Source organism: Schistocerca piceifrons, chromosome 7 (assembly GCF_021461385.2).
Source record: "Schistocerca piceifrons isolate TAMUIC-IGC-003096 chromosome 7, iqSchPice1.1, whole genome shotgun sequence".
In the NCBI taxonomy this organism is placed as follows: domain Eukaryota; kingdom Metazoa; phylum Arthropoda; class Insecta; order Orthoptera; family Acrididae; genus Schistocerca; species Schistocerca piceifrons.
Genome location: NC_060144.1, coordinates 50327292 through 50348937, shown reverse-complemented (window position 1 = coordinate 50348937; position 21646 = coordinate 50327292). Strand labels below are relative to the sequence as shown.

Sequence of the window (21646 nt, the reverse complement as noted above, 5' to 3'; positions counted from 1 at the left end):
TCACTGAAAAAAACATTGTGAAAGAGTGAATAATAGTAAAGCCAACTGCATTATACATTGTAGACAGATAGTGGGGCAAGGGGGAGTGGGTGGGGGGGGGGGGGGGAGGGAAGGAGGAGGAGGAGGAGCAGGAGTCAGTTCAGGAAATAAAAGGGAATGGAAGAAAAGAAGTAATTAACTGAACAGAAATGCTGAGATCACAGGAATTAATGTAAATTTAGGTCAGGTGAGTGGTAAGAACTGAAGACATGTAAGCCAGTTCTCGGTTCTGAAAGTCTGAAAACTGGTGGCAGAAGAGGGAATCCAGGTGACACGTTTCGTGAAACAGATGTTGAAGTCACAACTGTCATGTTGTAGGGCGGGCTCTACAATGGACTTTTTGCCACTGTACACTCCCTGTACCCATTTATCCTAACTGAGACTTGATGATAGTCATACAAATGTAGCAGGTCAAAGAGTGATTTTGTAACAGCTCATACTATATGTTTTACCAGTTACAGGAATGATGAAGTTGCTGATAGGAGGATGTGTTGAGTGAGCCTTACAGTGGGGACAGTCGCAGACCACAAGGTGAGGAAATGGGTGCACACAGAGCATTGGATCTGACCTGGATACTGCAAAGATATATGTGTGTGTGTGTGTGGGGGGGGGGGGGGGGGGATGAAAACTTATTATAGGTGGTTGGGCAGTATATCAGGCAGAATGGACCTCATTTTCTGGGCATGATTTAGGAAATCACAGCCCTGTCAAAGTAGCTGATTAATACATTCAAGACCAGAATAGTACTGTATGACAAGAAATGCACTCCTAAGTTGTTTTTTGGGGGGCTCAGCAGTACTAGTACTACCAACAGCTTATAGATTTAATGTTAACAGAAATTTATAGTTGATGCTTGTTAAGGATAACGTCAGCATCAAGAAAAGTGGTATGAGATCTGGAACAATCTGGTTGGGAGAATGTATTTAGAGATTGCAAAAATGTCAACAGATCAGCTTCACCATGCTTCCATATGCAAAGATGTCATCAGTGTTCCTAAACCAAATTAAGAACTTAAGGTTTATGGATCCCAGGGAAGTCCCCTCCAAGAGACCAATGAAAAGGTTGACTTAGGAAGGAGCCATCCTGTTATCCATGGCCTTACCCCTGATATGTTTATATATCTGCCCCTGCTTTGGTTTAGATACATTGATGACATCTTTGCCATATGAACACAAGACAAGGCTGAGGCATTGAAATTTTTGGAATCTCCAAATAGATTCTGCTGATTGTATTTCACATGGTCTATGTCAATTTCCTTGATGTTGACCTCATATTCACTGAGGACAAACTACACACTTTTGCTCACATTAAACCTACAAACAAATAACAGTACTGACATTTTGACATTTTCTATCCTTTTATGTCAAAAGTTCCCCCTCCTACAGCCTTGGCAATTAAGGAAAACATATTTGTTCAGATGTAGATTCTTTGCAGGATTACACCATCATTCCCACTTCAGCCTTCACTGTATGTAATTATTCCACTAACCTACTTCAAAAGCAGATTTCCTGGGTCATCACATGCAGTCCTGCTGCTGCCAGTCCCTCCAAAAAACTACTTAGGAGTTCAAACCTCTTGTCACTTATTCCTATCCTGGTCTTGACTGTATTAATCAGCTATTTCGACAGGGCTGTGACTTCCTAAAATCATGCCTAGAAAATGAGATCTTTTCTGCCTGATATATTGCCCATTCCTCCTAGAACAGCTTTCCATCTCCCCTCACCCCCTAATCTCTGCAATATCTTGATCAGACCCTACACATGTTGTGCACCTGTTTCTCTACCATAGGGTTCCCAACCTATCAAAGGGAAATGTCACATGTTGTATATCAGTTGTAATGCAAACACTGTTAGCCTTCTACATTGCTCTGACTACCACCAAGTTATCAGTTAGGCTGAATGGGCATAGTGAGTGTATACTGGCAACACACAATGTTCTATTGCATAGCATACCGTACAACATGAGCAATGACCTTGGTGCCTTTTCGACGACACATGCCATCTGAATTGTCCGACTTGACATCAGTTTCTCAAAACTTCAAAAGTGAAATTGTCTGTACATATGCTTGGTTCTCACCACTTAGCTGGTCTAAATTTACATTAATTTCTGTGATCTCATCATTTCTTTTCAGTAACTATTCCAAGCACTATCTTCCACCTTTAAGTTCTCAAGTTTTGAAATCTCATCGGTTGCAGCCACCAGCACTTAGTGTTTCCTTCTCATCCATCCAGTAAGACCCTCTTAACATTGTGTTTTGTGCAGCTTTTCAGTAAGTCTTCTCATTTCCTAAATCTCACTAGTCCTTTACCTTCATCCCTCTTCCATTCCCTTCAACCCTTCTGCCAGAGGAAGGAACCATTTGGTCCCAAAATCTTGCTTATTCCCCACATCTTTCACATGACACAACTTGGGTAGTATATTTTGGATCTATCTATATTATATATTCGAACTCTAGACCAAGTTCCAGGAGGCCATGTAGATGATGTATCTCGGTTTGAATGTAGCTGCAGTTGGTGATAATAATGGAATATTGAAAAAACTGACAGATGTAAATCTTAGTGCTGGAGCCATGCTCAGTGCTATTGGGCAGTTAGGATTTCAGGCAATAAAGGGAAACTAAAAAATTATGGTCAGTAATTAGCTGAAATTTGTTGCTGTATAAAAACATCTTACACTCCGATACATGAAAAGTGGTTGCTATGGCTTACTTTGTGATATAGGTATATTTTTCTGGTGTTGTTGATAATGTTATTGGTGCAAATTCCAAAGGCCTTTGGAAACACATGGAAATTCTTATCGTAAGACTGCACTTCTTGCATGTGCAGAGGCACTGCTTGCTAGAAGGAAGGGCAGTGCTGATTGGTACCAAGGTGCTGATTTTAGCTCAGTTTTTAATTACAGGCTTTACACTATTGAAAGTTTGTGCCTCTCATGTATGAGATTTTGGTTGCTTGAGGGAATTGAGCATAAATATAGATTTACTCAAGAATAATTGCAAATCAGGAGAGAGAAAGCTGGTTCTCTATGGATCGGAGTGTGGATAGGTTAAAGCTGGATGTAGTAGGAATTAATGAAGTTCGGTGGCAGGAGGACCAAGATTTCTGGTCAAGTGAATACAGGGTTATAAATACAAAATCAAATAGGGGTAATGCAGGAGTAGGTTTAATAATGAATAAAAAATAGGAGCACGGGTAAGCTACTATGAACAGCATAGTGAAAGCATTATTGTGGCCAGGATAGACATGAGGCCCACGCCTACCACAGTAGTACAAGTTTATATGCCAACTAGCTCTGCAGATGACAAAGAGATTGAAGAAATGAATGATGAGATAAAAGAAATTATTCAGATAGTGAAGGGATACAAAAATTTAAAAGTTATGGGAGGCTGGAATTTGATAGTAGGAAAAGGAAGAGAAGGAAAAGTAGTTGGTGAATATGCAATAGGTGTAAGGAATGAAAGAGGAAGCCACCTGGTAGAATTTTGCACAGATCATAACTGTAGCTAACATTTGCTTCAAGAATCCTGAAAGAAGGGTTGTATATGTAGAAGAGGCCTGGAGACACTGGAAAGTTTCAGATAGATTATATAATGGTAAGACAGAGATTTAGGAACCGGGTAGATGTGGACTCTGGCCACAATATATTGGTTATGAACTGTAGATTAAAACTCAAGAAACTGCAAAAAGGTGGGAATTTAAGGAGATGGGACCTGGATAAACTGACAGAACCAGAGGTTGTAGAGAGTTTCAGGGAGAGCATTAGGGAGCGATTGACAGGAATGGGGGAAAGAAATACAGTAGAAGAAGAATGGGTAGCTTTGAGAGATGAAATAGTAAAGGCAGCAGTGGATCAAGTAGGTAAAAAGACGAGGGCTAGTAGAAATCCTTGGGTAGCAGAAGAGATATTGGAATGAATTGATGAAATGAGAAAATATAAAAATGCAGTAAATGAAGCAGGCAAAAAGGAATACAAACACCTCAAAAATGAGGTCGACAGGAAGTGCATAATTGCTAAGCAGGGATGGCTACAGGACAAATGTAAGGCTGTAGATGCCTATATCACTAGGGTTTGTAGGGGTAAGATAGATACTGCCTACAGGAAAATTAAAGAGGCCTTTGGAGAAAAGAGAACCACTTGTATTAATATCAAGAGCGGGAATGGAGAACTAGTTCTAAGCAAAGTAGGGAAACCAGAAAGGTGGAAGGAGTGTATAGAGGGTCTATACAAGTGCAATGTACTTCAGGGCAGTTTTATGGAAATGGAACAGGATGTAGATATGATACTGTGTGATGAGTTTGACAGAGCACTGACCTAAGTCGAAATGGGGCCCCAGGAGTTGACAACATTCCATTAGAACTACTGATAGCCTTGGGAGAGTGAGCCCTGACAAAACTCTACCATCTGGTGAGCAAGATGTACGAGACAGGCAGAATATCCTCACACTTCAAGAAGAATACAATAATTCCAATCCCAAAGAAAGCACATGTTGACAGGTGTTGAAATTACCAAATTATCAGTTTCATAAGGCACGGCTGCAAAATACTAACATGAATTCCTTACAGACAAATGGAAAAACTGGTAGAAGCCGAGTACGAGGGAGATAAGTTTGGATTCCGTAGAAATACTGGAACATATGAGGCAATACTGAACCTATGACTTATCTTAGAAGATAGATTAAGTAAAGGCAGATCTACGTATCTAGCGTTTGTAGACTTAGAGAAAGGTTTTGACAATGTTGACTGGAATACTCTCTTTCAAATTCTGAAGGTGGCAGGGGTAAAATACAGGGAGCAAAAACTATTTACAATTTGTACAGAAAGTAGATGGCAGTTACAAAGAGTCGAGGGGCATGAAAGGTAAGCAGTGGTAGGGAAGGGAGCGAGACAGGGTTGTAGCCTATCCCCGATGTCATTCAATCTGTACATTGAGCAAGCAGTAAAGGAAACAAAAGAAAAATTTGGAGTAGGAAATAAAAACTTTGTGGTTTGCCGATGATATTGTAATGCTGTCAGAGACAGCAAAGGACCTGGAAGAGCAGTTGAACGGAATAGACAGTGTCTTGAGAGGAGGATATAAGATGAACATCGATAAAAGCAAAATGAGGATAATGGAATGTAGTCAAATTAAATCAGATGATGCTGAGGGAATTAGATTAGCAAATGAGACACTGAAAGTAGTAAATGAGTTTTGCTATTTGGGGAGCAAAATAACTGATGATGGTCGAAGTAGAGAGGATATAAAATGCAGACTCGCAATGGCAAGGAAAGCGTTTCTGAAGAAGAGAAATTTGTTAACATAGAGTATAGATTTAAGTGTCAGGAAATCTTTTCTCAAAGTATTTGTATGGAGTGTAGCCATGTATGGAAGTGAAACATGGACGATAAATAGCGTGGACAAGAAGAGAATAGAAGCTTGCGAAATGTGGTGCTACAGAAGAATGCTCAAGATTAGATGGGTAGATCATGTAATTGATGCGGAGGTACTGAATAGAATTGGGTAGAAGAAGAATTTGTGGCACAAAGTGACCAGGAGGAGGGATCGGTTGGTGTGACATGGTCTGAGGTATCAAGGGATCATCAATTTAGTATTGAAGGGAAGTGTGGAGGGTAAAAATCATAGAGGGAGACCAAGAGATGAATACACTAAACAGATTCAGGATATAGGTTGCAGTAGTTAGTTGGAGATGAAGAAGCTTGCACAGGGTAGAATAGCATGGAGAGCTGCATCAAACAAGTCTGTGGACTGAAGACCATGACACAACAACAATTACAAATCTTTAAGATTAGTCAGAACCAGCAGGTTTCCAATTATTGCAATACACTTTTGGTTGATTTGAGACCATCCTTGCTTAGGATGTATCCTACATATGGAACAGAAGGTTGGAAACAAGAGCATTAGGAAAAATTATATAAGGTCCTGCTGTGAAAGTTTCTTAAACACAAGTTGCAAATTTTTCAGATGACCATCATACTGTAAATTGACCCTTCATGTAAATTTTTGTGTTTAGGAATAAAAAAATAAGTCACTTGGCACCATCTTGTGTGAGTATGAATGAAGGGTGGTTGAAAACTGAGCGCCCCCCCCCCCCCCCCCCCTCTCTCTCTCTCTCTCTCTCTCTCTCTCTCTCTCTCTCTCTCTCTCTCTCTCTCTCTCTTTTCTCCGATGATATTGACATTCAAATAATACTGAGAATTTACAGTGATGCCAGTGAAAATAAATTCCCTTTCAGTAATGCCACGAGAAAAAAAGGTGATGAACATTGTCTTCACTTTCAATTTTGTCATTCGCAACTTCTTCGGTCTTGGCAAACCACTACAGACTCATTCTGTGTGGTAGGTTCATATTGATAACACCAAGCCTCACCACCTGTGAAGATTTTTTCCAGAAAGAGTTGTCCATGTTTTTCATTTCAGTCAAGTCATGGCAGGCATATGCCTTGTTGTTGTCATTTGGGTGCCAAGGTGTGCAGGACAAACTGTGCGCATGCTTCTCTCTTTTTCAAAACATTCTGGAGAATGCTTTGAACATTGTATTCAGCAATAGATCTGCGTGAATGATGATGGTCCATTCCGAAAGATCACGAAACTTTTTAATGTTTCTGTCGCATAAAGTTGGGATGGGACATCCTGACACCATGTTGTCCATGAGTGACATCTGTTCTTCTTTAAAACATTTAAACCATTGAAACACTCTTGCATGATGATTACCACTATGAGCCTTATTCATGGCCTCCAATATTTTCACAGCCATTTTATCATGTGAAATTGAATTGTTGCTTGTTGTTTCACTGCGATTTGTGACGTGACAATGTTGATACACTATGGCTGCATGTCCACTACAAAACATATGAATGGTTGAATGCATATCTATTGCTTATAGTTGTTTGTACAAGCTGCCATCTTATTTACTGTGCTGATATCACTTATATGCCAGGAATAAAATTACTCTCAGAAGTTTTCATACAGGCAGTATACAGTTGATCCATGCATGGAATCCAGCACTTTGTGTGATAAATGCATAGACATTGCTACAGTGTGCCTCCTATTGATGTGACAATAGCCTTAATGGATTGTGTGTGTCTGCGGCTGCTCCTCCAAAATCTAATGGATCAGTCAATGCCTTGGGAAGACACATCGTCTAGGTAATCTGTGCATTGTATTGCTTTTTTAATATCTTTTTTAAAATCTTATGCAGTCCAAAAGGGGCATAGATGACAAAAGATTTTTTTTTCAATTCTTAATCTAATGGGAGTTAAAAATAAGTGTTGGACAGATCCATCTTGGAAAACTATTGCCCTCCAGAAAGCTGAACAATTAGTTCCTGGCTCTAGGCTCAGGATACAAGCCTTGCTTTCTGGTTTGCTGGTGTTGCTTGAAGCAATCTAGTTCTTCTTTAAGGTCGCATTATGAGGCATTGGTATTGGATGGATTTGAATGAAAAGAAGCAGCATAGAAAATGTAAGCATAATGTGAGCCTAAAAATCTGTTGCTCTTCCTAGGCCAGGTTGCAACAGTGGGACAAACTTTGGACAAAGTGAATCTATTTCATCACAAAGAGTAGGTTGCTGAAAGGCACAAACAGATTTGCGAATGGAAATCTGAAGCCAGTCTATGCTCAAGGCCAAATCTTCTACTGTTAAGAATATGCTGGCATGAGTTAACATCTGTAATAGTCAGGAGTATAGTTTATAGACAAAGGATCAGAGCATTATGGCTGCCATACACCCAGAATTGAGATTTTTAGGGTTTTAGTTGTGGAACAGCAGTGGTAAAGTGTGAAGATTTACTTACAATGCACACTAAAGTGTCTGTACCAAAAGGAGAGTGATGGAAAACTCTTAAATAACAGCTGAAAATATTAATTTCTTCTTGGGGGAGAGAGAGAGAGAGAGAGAGAGAGAGAGAGAGAGAGAGAGAGTCATCGTGGCTACATTTGAAAACTGTTTGAGTGTATTGTTGTCACAATATGGGTTTGAGCAGAGGGCCCATGGAATTGTCTATTGTACACTTCAGCAATATGTTCTCCTTTGAAGTCAGTTGGGCACTGAGCTTCATAGTAAAGATATTCTACATGTGGCTGTTTTACAAACACTGTGGGTGACTTGGAAAATGGCAAGAGCTATGGAGTGTTTGGTTGCTGCACTTCTTGCAGGTCTCAAAGGCATTGGCAATTCAGATCACTCCATCTAGGGGAGGATCTGACTTTCATTACAGCTCAACATCTTGGTCTGGTGTCAAACAAATCAAAAGGTATCTAATTAAGAAGTGCGAGTTCAGTGTAGAAGAATGTGATTTCAGAAGATTATCTACAGTATTCATAATCTTACTTGTATCAAACCATTATGAAGGGCATGGCTCAGGGTACTACCATTTGTTAGGGCTTCTTCCCATCCCTTTCATATTTGGAGTCTGGGAGAAACGATAGATTAAATGACTTTGTGTGAGCTATAATTAGTCTAATCTCATCTTCATAATCCCTATAGGTGCAGTACGTGGGAATAATGGGGGCGAGGGGTTGGTGTTGTATATTCCTGGATTCCTCACTTAAGGATGGTTCTTGAAACTTTGTAAGTAGGCTTTTATATATACGCTCTCCCATGAGCCAGACGAAACTATGACCTGTTGTGTTACTCTTGTTTTTATGCATATTTTTTATTAGTCCTATCTGTATGCATCCCACACACTTGAGCAGTATCCTGGGATGGGTTGCACTATTGTGATGCAGTTTTGAGTGATTGAAATTGTAGTCATACTACACAACTTTTTTTATTCATTTTATTTTTTTTAATTTTTTTTTATATGCCCCGTTTTATATTTCTGAAAATTTAAAGCAAGTTGCCAGTCATTTCTTCCCTTTGATATCTTATACAGTTCTAACTGAATATTTTTGCAGCTGTTAACAGACAGTTCTTCATTATTTATAACTGCATCACCTGCAAAAATTCTGAAGTTACCATTTTATTGTCTGCAAGGTCATTAATATACAACGCAAACTGCAACAGTCCAAAAACATTTCTCTGGGTGAATGCAGCTTTTGTTTGAGGTGTCTAAGTTACAGCGTGGTTAAAAGAGGAGCAAACTCAGCCACAAATTCAGTATAGTGCCTGATAGAGATTCTGCTAGGCCCTGAAGCTTTGTCCAATTTTAATGATTTGAGCTGTGTCTCAATGTCACGACACTAATATCTAAGTGACTCATGTTTGTAGTGGTGCGAGAATTAAACTGAAGCATTGCCCCTTGATTTTCGTTTGTAAGGGACATTTGAAAACAGGATTCTGTGTTGCTATTTTGCTACCCTCTGTCACTGTCTCATCTATAAATGTCTAAACACACTCTTTGATGCTGCTGACAGCCTTTAAATAATACTAGAATTTCTCTAGGTTTTGTGACAAATCTCTGTTGCTGTTTTGCTATCCTCAGTTTAAGTCAATGTCTCATCTATGAATGTCTGGATGGTTTTGTGACAAATCTTTCATTGCAGATGATGTATTGAGTAGTTTTTCCTACAAGTAGCATTGTGCTGCTAATATGAAAGGGCTTTGTTTCAGAGTTTAAACTGTATTACATATTTACTTTTATTCCTGACTATGAAACATGATGCCATGTCAAACAGATAGCAGTTAGCCAATGTAAGATCTGGTGAGGTGAGATCAATCAGATGACATGTAAGATGAATATTCCTGCAAATATTTTGTGTATTCATTGTCCAAAAAACATTTGTGTTTCAAAAATGAAAAGCTGAAACTTCACAGTGTATTTTGAAAATATAATAGTTAATGTTACTGATTATTTCGTGTTTTATGTTATCATCTGTTGGCTCTGTTAGGGAAAAAAACCCTTGATAAAATTATTGGTGTTGTTTGAAATGTTGCTTTTAGATTAGTCTTTCTAATATTATTTGACTTGACATCTCTTCAAAGTGCAGAATCATAGATTATTATTATTTAATACGCGTTTAGAACATATTACTCCATGTAGCCATTGTTTCAGTATACATTGTGAGTAGACTGCTAAAAATTAATACCACATTAATTCTGTGCAGGAATCGACTCTGTGCGACCAGTTCCTCATGTAACGGGGGATGTATCTCAGTTGGAGCATTCTTTGTCTCGTACACTGTTATGGACAGATGCACGTGACGTTTGGTGTGTGTCTTTGGAACCTGTGAGTGCAAGCTTTTCGGGTGCCCCTGCAGACATTGCTGCAGGAGTTGATCCTGTACCATTGACTGATGCATTCCCATTAACACTGTGGGCCCATTGGGATGCAACTGACGCTGTGCTCAATACACTTGCTCATGTACCAGCACTGGTTAGTGTTCTGAAGGTTTATGTGAATTTACAGATTTGCTTATTAAGAGATGCAGTAATACTTCATAACTGTTGTACGTAGTGAATTGCTGCAAGATTTGACAGTAATTTTAAGTAGAGTAACGCCTCACATTATTAATACCATCTCAGTTTCAATCAGTAGGTTTCTTTTTTAGTTATTTATTTCACAAACATAAAATTGCAGTTGACATAACTTAGATCCTTTCTGTTTCCTACTTAATGTAATAAGGCTGTGGTAGTTACAGTTACAACGCTGTTTAGTAATAATTAGCAGTAGATGTAGAAATGCAGAAAATAAGAACCCTTTTGCAGTGTAGTAATATTTAAAGCTGTGGTTTTGTATTTATTGTACAACATATGATGGAATAAGAGAGCAGATTATTGAATTTATCAAGAAAAGCGATTTTTGTATAGTTAGTTCTAGAAAGATAACCTATTTTGTCCATATATGGTTAACTTTTAACAGTATAAGGAAAAGATGGATTGCTACTCTCTGTAAAGATGACACGTTGAACAGTAGACAGGCACAACGAAAAGTCGCTTACCCGTAAGCTATTGGCCAAAGCCTTATTCACAGAAGGACGGACACACACACACACACACACACACACACACACACACACACACACACACACACACACATTCATTCACACAGCCAAGCACACCTCATGCACACGACCACCGCTCAGACAGGAATGCAGTTGTCACGTGGAACGAAAGCAGCAATCTAGAAAGGGCGGGGCAGGGGGAGGGATTGCAGGGTATGGGTGGGGGAAGACAAGAGTGTTGTCTGGCAGAGCATGCAGGGATTAAACTGCCAACAGGTAAATGTCGGAAGGCTGTGGGGTAGGGAAGATGGGGGTTGGTGGGAATGGGGAGTGCAAACAGAGAGGAGTGGGGAAGGGAATATATGTACAGGTGTGTTGGTAGAGGATGGCACACAAAGAGAGTAATGGGATGAAAATATGAAGGAGATGATAGGACAGGCGGTGGAAACTCTTGGGTTGAGGGTGTGGGGACAATAGGTTACTGTAGGTCGAGCCTGGGATTATTTTGGGGGCAGAGAATGTGTTGTAAGGATAAGGGCCAAGACACCCATGATCATTCCGTCACAACCTCAACACCTTATCTCCCATCTGCTTCACCTAGTCCTCTTCAACCCAGCATGCACCTTCCTAGACATTGTCCTCCTCTCTGCTGGAGATGCAGTATGGCATTCTGGTCCGAGCTGCTGGAGATGACAGTCGTCTGTGGGTTGAGGTGTGCTTACTTGAATGAATGAATGTGTTTGTGTTTCTCTTTCTTTTTCTAATGCAGTCTGTGACCAAAAGATAATGTTAAGTATCTTTTAATTGTGTCTGTCTGCAACTTAACGAGTCATCTTCACGGTAAGTAGCAATCTATATTTTCCTTACTGTGCTGATATTCCAACCTGGAGTTTCTGTTGTTTGATTCTGTCTTTGCTTTTGTTGGATAAACATAATTTGAGAAGATGTAGAGGGCTTTTTTTAATTAGTAAAGACTCATTTTGACACCAGGAATGATGGGAATGTGAGTTTTTATGTGTCACACATTGACACCCCAGTCACTTGCGTGGCATTAAATTGAAATGCGTATGCCACACTTAGAGTGATTAAAATCTTTTTCCACTGCAAGAATTGAACCAATCATTTGTTGCTGACAGAGCTCAAACTTTTGAGTCTGTTGTTTCTTACTTTATATGTCGGATTACTGTGTACCATCTGTAATGGTGACTTTTATGGAAGTTCTCACAGATGCCTTACATACAATCATAGCACTACACCAGAAATGATGCTGAATGCTGCTGGTGTCAGTTCCAGTTTCTTTAAAATTTGCTATTACTTGATGCTCATAGTGACTTTCCTCTTCAAGAAGGTGTCTTTTTTGGGAATATGTTTAAACATTTAAAGATGAGGCCATCAAAACTACATAACAAGTAACTGATTCTCAGAAATTCTTCTCAGAATTATGAAACATCATTAAAAATAATGCTGCCATTTAATTCACTTACTTTGTGAAAGTTAATAAAAAGGGTGGTCCATTGATAGTGACCAGGCCAAATATCTCATGAAATAAGCATCAAATGAAAAAACTACAAAGAACGAAACTCATCTAGCTTGAAGGGGGAAACCAGATGGCACTATGTTTGGCCCGCTAGATGGCGCTGCCATAGGTCAAACGGATATCAACTGTGTTTTTGTAAATAGGAACCCCCATTTTTTATTACATATTCATGTAGTACTTAAAGAAATATAAATGTTTTAGTGGAACCACTTTTTTCGCTTTGTGATAGATGGCGCTGTAATAGCCACAAACGTATAAGTACCTGGTATCACGTAACATTCCGCCAGTGTGGACGGTATTTGCTTCCTGGGCTAAAATGGACCGTTTACCAATTGCGGAAAAGGTCGATATCATGTTGATGTATGGCTGTTGTGATCAAAATGCCCAACAGGCATGTGCTATGTATGCTACTCGGTATCTTGGACGACATCATCCAAGTGTCCGGACCATTCGCCAGATTGTTATGTTATTTAAGCAAACAGGAAGTGTTCAGCCACATGTGAAATGTCAACCACGACCTGCAACAAATGATGATGCCCAAGTAGGTGTTTTAGCTGCTTTTGCGGCTAATCCGCACATCAGTAGCAGACAAATTGCGCGAGAATCGGGAATCTCAAAAACGTCGTTGTTGAGAATGCTACATCAACATCGATTGCACCCATACCATTTTCTATGCACCAGGAATTGCATGGCGACGGCTTTGAGTGTCATGTTCAGTTCTGCCACTGGGCACAAGATAAATTACGGGACGATGACAGATTTTTTGTACGCATTCTATTTAGCGACGAAGTGTCATTCACCAACAGCGGTAACATAAACCGGCTTAATATGCACTATTGGGCCACGGAAAATCCACGATGGCTGCGACAAGTGGAACATCGGTGACCTTGGCGGGTTAATGTATGGTGCGGCATTATGGGAGGAAGGATAATTGGCTCCCATTTATCGATGGCAATCTAAATGGTGCAATGTATGCCAATTTCCTACGTAATGTTCTACTGACGTTACTACAAGATGTTTCACTCCATGACAGAATGGTGATGTAATTCCAACATGATGGATGTCCGGCACATAGCTTGCATGCGGTTGAAGCAGTATTGAATAGCATATTTCATGACAGGTGGATTGGTCGTCGAAGCACCATACGATGACCCGCACGTTCACCGAATCTGACGTCCCCAGATTTCTTTCTGTGGGTAAAGTTGAAGGATATTTGCTATCGTTATCCACCGACAACGCCTGACAACATGCATCAGTGCATTGTCAATGCATGTGTGAACATTATGGAAGGCAAACTACTCACTGTTGAGAGGAATGTTGTTATTTGTATTGCCAAATGCATTGAGGTTGACGGACATCATTTTGAGCATTTATTGCATTAATGTGGTATTTACAGGTAATCACGCTAAACAGCATGCGTTCTTAGAAATGATAAGTTCACAAAGGTACATGTATCACATATTGGAACAACCAAAATAAAATGTTCAAATGTACCTATGTTCTGTATTTTAATTTAGAAAGCCTACCTGTTACCAACTGTTCATCTGAAATTGTGAGCCATATGTTTGTGACTATTACAGCACCATCTATCACAAAGTGAAAAAAGTGGTCCAACTAAAACATTCATATTTCTTTACGTACTACACGAATATGTAATAAAAAATGGGGGTTCCTATTTAAAAAAAAAAAACGCAGTAGATATCCGTTTGACCTATGGCAGCACCATCTAGCGGGCCAACCATAGCGCCATCTGGTTTCCCCCTTCAAGCTAGACAAGTTTCGCTCTTTGTAGTTTTCTCGTTTGACCCTTATTTCGTGAAATATTTGGCCCTGTCACGATCAATGGCCCACCCTGTATATTACCATGCAGAGCACAGTCACACATTGTTGAAAGTGGGTATAATTCTATTAAGTAGACCGTTATTGAAATTAGAGAATGGGCCAGAGTTTGTAGCTTTCTGAATCTTTCAACAAGAACCATTTTGTAATCGGTATTTAATAGCTTTTTGCATAATTCATACCACGCTTCTTAATTACTTCCATTATTAGTAAAAAACGAAATGTGTGAACTGACATTGAATGAATAATGTGCACCATGTTTTTTTTTATAATGAAAGGATTGTCTGATACTTGTAAAACTGTGTTTAGTTTCACATGCTCCACAATTCACAATTATTTTTTATTGAATGTGCCATTTATAAATAAACTCTGATCCACAGGTTAGTTTTCAACTTAATCATTATCAATATTTGTTCCTTCTGAGAGCGATGGATAGAATTAGTGAGACAGCAGCTGTAATGAGTGTTGACTCACGTCGCATTCAAGGAAATGATGGTCTCCCACCAACAGTTATTTTAGCAGGCGTGTTGCTGCCACAGGTACATGGAATTTATTTTTAATAGATACTAGTATTTAGTTTTTAAAAAGCTAGGAAGAGATAGATTGCTACTCACCATAAAGATGACATGTTAAATTGCAGACAGGAACAATTAAGACCCTTGCACATAAGATTTTGGCCACAGCCTTCATCAGAAAGAGAGAAACCAACACCATTCATTCACACAAGCAACCACACTTCAGTCACACATGACCATCAACTCTGGCAGCTCAGGTCAGAAGTATTTAGCGTGTTTTCATTATTTTCATACATAAACAGAGTTAAGCTTTATTCTGTGGTGTTGGTAATAATAACAAACAAATTTTCTCCGGCAGCTCAGGTCAGAAGTATTTAGGTGTTGTTCTTTATTTTCATACATAAACAGAATTAAGCTTTATTCTGTGCTGTTGGTAATAATAACAAACAAATTTTCTCCGGCAGCTCAGGTCAGAAGTATTTAGGTGTTGTTCTTTATTTTCATACATAAACAGAATTAAGCTTTATTCTGTGCTGTTGGTAATAATAACAAACAAATTTTTTGATTGGCAGTAACTTACACGCTGATGAATGATGAGTGTCATGTATCTGTACTAAACTACACTGACTTCTTGCTGTGACTTTTTTTCCCTTATTCCACAGTCCTGTTTTTTGGAAGTTCAATTCCGTGTGATGTTCACTTGCCCATGGTTTCTGTGTTAAGCTCCCACAATCAAATGTAACATATGGTGTCAATCAGTATACATAGTAATGTTCTTCTCAAAGTACTCTTGAAAAAGCCTCCTGACAGGAAGATCAACTTTGTCAAGTGATATTCACTGTGGAGAAGAAGCATAATCCTTGCCATAATTGTGGTTTGTTACAAAAACAGCTAGAGAACTGAAAAAAGGCAATTCTCTGGCCAGTAATCACTCATCTTTTATCTTTTGTGTAATGCACATTCAAAGTACAATCACACAAAAATAAATACAAAATGAAAAGTTAATTTCTATGCTTCATTTATTTGCCATTTATTCCAAATGCAAGTCTCCTTAAATTTGCATTCTCAGGTTTACGCTCATAGAATCAACACTGGTTTTATTACATTTAATCTCATCTCATGTGATAAGAATAAACTGAAACAATCATGTTGTTGGTATACTGTTCAAAGGTACCACCACACATCTTTTTCCTGTGAAAATGTGACAGTGTACCAGATCTGCTGCTTTCCATCTGAGATGTGCGTCTCATTACTTTGTTTATACCGTTTCACATCTTTTACGCGGTACTGATGTTCAGATAGTGGAATTGAGGGATCAAGGTTATCACTATATAAGTATTTTTGTTAAAAGTGGGACAGTCAGCATTCTAAAATATGTGCTTTACTCCTAAATTATTTACATCCTGTGAGGATTTTCATTCTATATTTATATTTAGTTACGCGAATATTTATATTTCTCCAAAATAAGATAACATATGTCCCCTGATTGCAAGTCATTGGAAGGCTTTTCCAACATTTACATTAATACTCTGCTCCGTCATGTCTCCAGAATAAGATTTAGGGACTTCAAAACATGCATGGGAGCAAAGAAACAATACACATAGGAAGGCATTGTATCAATGAAGTATACATATTTGTGCCCTTCTAGCAACCACTGTGTTGTTCTACATGGTACCCAGGATGCAATATTGTCCAGCAGACTACCTGGTACTTAATGGTGTGGTCCATGACAAATTCCTCTTCAGCACTTGCAATTAACTGATTCTGACTCTGGTGTCATCCACAGTAGGTTAAAATCTCATTTCATACTGTATCCATCTGCTTAATTTTTAAGTCTGTGTAATATCACATTTCAAAACACCTCACTTGTTTCTATCATTATTTTCCAATTGATAATATTTCATTCAGTCATACAATGATCTGAAATACAGATGTAGAAAGTCCTCTCGCAATTCAAGGTAAGTATTTTGTACCTGAAAGTTGCTCTTGTTTAAATAAGCTTTATCCCTATGTCAGTGTGGCCTCTGTGTTGCTTGCATATTATGTGTTATGACTTTCTTAGTAGTAAAAGTCTTTCATTTATACTTTATTTTCCCCAGTATTGGCTTTTTTTTAAATTGTCTATTCTAATTTTCTCTTGTATTTTGATGTTATGTGTCTTTTAACCGATGTTTGCAACTAATTTAAAAGCCTTGCGATCCCGATAATTCTAGCTCTGCCTTTCTTTTGACTACAAAAATAAAGTCAGCTGAAAAGCTTGGCGTTAATATCTACATTTCATAGCCATTTTTGTTGCTTAACTGTAACTTGAGCTTGAAAGGCTTGCACAGTGGCACACTTAAAAAATTGGAGGCAGTTTTCCATGTGCCAAAATTACATAAAGAAATAGTTTGACTCCCCTTTCTCTTTCCAGTACGTACGATTCTTGTGCTTCCCTCCGTATCATTTTTCTATAACTGATTAAATAAGAACATGCTCATGACATATTACTTTTTTCAGGTTGAAATAACATTTGTTATGGCATCACAGACACCAGGACGAGAATACCACGGCAGTGCCGATCTGGAATCTGTTGTCCCTGACTCTGCAAGTCTGGCAGATGAAGGAGTGAGAATACATGCCAATAGCCTATCTTCATCTCCTTCATTTGAAGGTCCATTTGACTCTCGACTTCGCCATAGTGTTCCTCCTAATGTGGCATCTTACATGGACACAGTGACTTCATCTCTCCCAGTAAACTCTGTGCAACCCCTTACTGGTCTTTCAATACCTGATAACTTCAATGCTAGCATAAGCACTGTTAAAAAGGGTTGGAAAGGCCTGAGCAATATGGTTACATCATTAGATTCAGTACTGAAAGCCAGTCCGGATGATTTGGCCAGTGAGACTGCTTCTCAACGTAGTGATGCCTCTTCAGACAGTGAAAGGTATATTAAATTATGGCAGTTTCATTTTTATCACTTGATTTTGGTATTAAATTTTAGTTCTTTGACTGTCTCCTCCTCATATATATTGTTTTGTAGGCAGCACATATTTTAAGCACTAACATAACACCAATGTTTTTGTAATCGATATATAATGAAGATTTTGCATGTTGTACCTGTACCAAATTTCAGAACATTGTATCTAGTGAACCTTGCATTTTCTCTCATTTCATTTTATATTTCCTGTGTGAGTTCTTTAAGTCATGTTCAAGTGATTGAATACTTTAGTAATTTGTGTAAATATTAACTTCGAGTGAGAATGATCTAAGGTGTGTTTCACCAGTCGTGTAACTATAAACATTGGCATAAATGTGCACTTTTACTATGTATTGCAGATTTTAACCCCTGACAAATGTCAAAGGAGTGCTACATATATAGTCTAAGTTCAGCAAGTGTATATTTTTACTTGTGAAAAACCTGTTTGTAATATTACTTTTGACAAAACTGTGTGGAATGTGCAATACACTCTCCACTGAAACATCAAAATGCCTGAGTAATGAATGCACAATGGAACATGACGTACAACCAAAAAGTTTTTAAATGTCTATAAAAATGTCAGTCTTACCTATCGAAACCAGTTAGTAGAAAATAGTTTTGAATGCAGCCTTGGCTATAAAACAATTTCTTTAAATATTAACTAACTACACAGGTCTGCAAAAAATTTTTTGTTTAGCTGCATGAGGTATTTTTACTGAATTATATGTTTTAGAATGCGTTGATTTCAGAAGTGATGTTCATTTTTTTTCTATCACATAAGGTGTTTTTGCAAATTCAAACAAAAAAAAATTGGTAAAAGCACCCGTTTATTCAAAATTATCAAACATAATATTTTTTCACACTCAACGAAACATTATTTTGAGACATATAGTAACAATATTATACTTATTCATGTTTTTTATGAAACCTTTTCTTCTTTTCCTTGATACTTCGGCGAGTCCTTTTCCGATTTCCATCTTTTGTTTCCCGCTTAAGCCTCCAGCAGTAGTCAGTGAGCATAGTGGCATCCCATCTTCCTTATTACCATCTCTCAATATCATGGATATCCTGGTGAAACTGCTCCCCCTGTTCTTCACTGCAAGCTCCCAGGTTTTCAGGAGAACTGTCTATGTGGGAGTGTAAAAAATGGAGCTTCAAGCTCATCTTGCAGCCTTGATCTTCATATGCTGCTAGCATCCGTTGAACAATGGTTTTGTAGTCAGGCTCCTTAGTATTTCCCAAAAACTTTTGCACTACATCCTTGAACGATACCCAAGCTTCTTTTTTCTTCTCATTCATACTTTCTACAGAGAGGGTGTCGGTTAAAAGTTTTCTTATGTCGGGGCCAGTGAAAACTCCCGCTTTCAACTTTGCTTCTGGCAGTTTCGAGAATTTTGTACACAGATATTTAAAACAGTCCCCATCCTTTTGTAGTGATTTTACAGATTGTTTCATCAATCCCAGTTTGATATGGAGAGGGGGCAACAAAACCTTTTCTGGTGGTACCAAAGTAGTATTGATAACATTTTTCTCTCCAGGTTTTAAAGTTTCTCGGGGAGGCCAATCACTTTTAGTCCATTGCTGTTCTCTGGCTCTACTATCCCACAAGCATAAGAAGCATGGGTATTTAGTATAGCCTGCCTGCTGACCCAAAAGCATCGTGAGTATTTTGAAGTCCCCACAAATCATCCATTGATGATCCGGATACTTGATTTTTTTCCAGGATAATGGCCAAATCATTATAGTTTTCATCCATATGCACAGAATGTCCCATCGGAAGTGATGCATATTTATTTCCATTGTGCAATAATACTACTTTAAGACTAGTTTTGGATCAATCAATGAATAGGCGCCATTCAGATGAGTCATACTGCATATCAAAGCAGCACATGAGTCCTTCCACATCATTGCAAAAAACTAAATTTCCTTCTTTTGAGAAAAACAGGGTAAATTCTTTTTCTCTGTGTCTGTACCATGAAAGTGAGGTGCCAGATAAAAGGTTTTTATTTTTTAATCGTGAACCTAACAGCTCGGCTGCATCTTTTGAAAGACCTAAATCTCTTACTAGATCATTGAGCTCACTTTGAGAAAATAGTTGAGGCCTTTCATCTTCGTGTGAAGAAAAATCTGAGCTTGACTCCCCCTGAGGAGGTAATGTAACTTCGTACTCCAACTCACTCGGGTATTCATCCAAACTGGAAGATGGCTGTGGGACAGGTATTTCAGAGCTGGACGTATAGCTGAGACAAGCTTAGGATAACTTATGCTTCTTTTGTTTTTTGAATTGAATCCCTTTACATCAACTGAACAGAAGTAGCAATCAGTGGTATGGTTTTTCTGCTCACGCCACATCGTAGGAATTCCAAATCTAAATGTATTTTTCTTACCCTTAAACCACAAACGGAAATCTTCTTCACACCTTCTGCATACCTTATGCAGTGCCCATGGTTTATCTTGATCACCAAGTTTTAATTTAAAGTAAGCAAAATAAACTTTCCTCACAAAATCACTTATGTTTCTCTGTTGACTTTTAATAGTGTATTCGCCACAGATACAACAAAAACTGTTTGGAGAAATAACACAACCTCTTGTAGCCATGACTAGACAGAAACAACAGCATTGTTCGCTTGATTAGCAATATGTCTACCGAGAGTTTCTCTTCATTTCATGCAAGATACAAATCATCATTTGACTTGTTACAATATGATAAAACTGAACAATAAGATTTTTTGCATTTGCTTCTGACACCCAGGAATTCACAGTAAAACCTGCAAGTGGTAACAAAGAATAGTTAACAGTGTAAATTTTTAAATTTAAGTTTATTTTATCAATTATAATTAATATAATTTTTAATAATTATTAAATTAAAAAAACACATAGGTTTATTACCAATGAACATAAATACTGCAATATACATAAATACTGCAATATACATAAAAATGTTTGTGATAGAATTTTTTGAATATTTTTACTTGTTTTTGGGAGGTCAGAATGTGTAGGAGAATGTTAAAAAATCCTATGCAGTTTTTTAGTTGCAGACCTGTGTTATGGTTTCATATATGAGCATTAAGCCATCTTCAGGGCAATGAGTGGCTCCTTCTCTGAACACACCTAAGTAACTCCCAGCAAGCGTTTGCCCATTACAGGCACAATATGGATATAGTAGCTCTCAAAGAGACCAATGAAAAAAGGAAAGGAACAGAGGAAGGAGATGGATTCCTGCACATGTTTAGTAGTGTACCAAAGGAAAGAGCTTGAGGAGGAGTATCCCTAGTAGTTAAAAGGAAGTCTAGAAAATAAGTCAGTCACAGACATTTACAAATGGATATCAATGTGATAAATCAATCCTTTGGTAACCATATCAGCACATGCCCCATCGACAATGCTCCAATTACTGAGGAGGACTGTTTGATCTGATGACAATTTTGGAAAAATTTGGAAATTGGAGTGAGGTATTTCTTATCTGTGGTCTAAATGGCAGAATGGGTTCCAAATTAAATGACCCTGTAGTAGGATGCTACAGAAAAGCTGCTGTGAGTTGTTGTTGTTGTTGTTGTTGTTGTTGTTGCTGATGCTGATGTTGTGGTCTTCAGTCCAGAGACTGGTTTGATGCAGCTCTCCATGCTACTCTATCCTGTTCAAGTTTCTTCATCTCCCAGTACCTACTGCAACCTACATCCGTCTGAATCTACGTAGTGTATCCATCTCTTGGTCTCCCTCTACAATTTTTACCCTCCACACTGCCCTCCAATACCAAATTTGTGATCCCTTGATGCCTCAGATCATATCCTACAACTGACCCCTTCTTCTAGTCAAGTTGTGCCACAAATTTCTCTCCTACCAAGTTCTGATCAGCACCTCCTCATTAGTTATGTGAT

The 21646-nt window shown here is 38.4% G+C and overlaps 1 protein-coding gene across 4 annotated transcripts in view; it reads left to right on the top strand.

The window, feature by feature from the left end:
* LOC124804604 (UHRF1-binding protein 1-like) overlaps window positions 1-21646 on the top strand; it is a 433274-nt gene that overhangs the window by 203064 nt on the left and 208564 nt on the right. For all 4 annotated transcript variants that reach the window (XM_047264799.1, XM_047264798.1, XM_047264802.1 and 1 more), the window contains exons 11-13: window positions 10081-10349; window positions 14674-14832; window positions 17308-17735. In XM_047264799.1, coding sequence (XP_047120755.1) covers window positions 10081-10349; window positions 14674-14832; window positions 17308-17735 — 856 coding nt within the window. The remainder of the gene's footprint in view (window positions 1-10080; window positions 10350-14673; window positions 14833-17307; window positions 17736-21646) is intronic.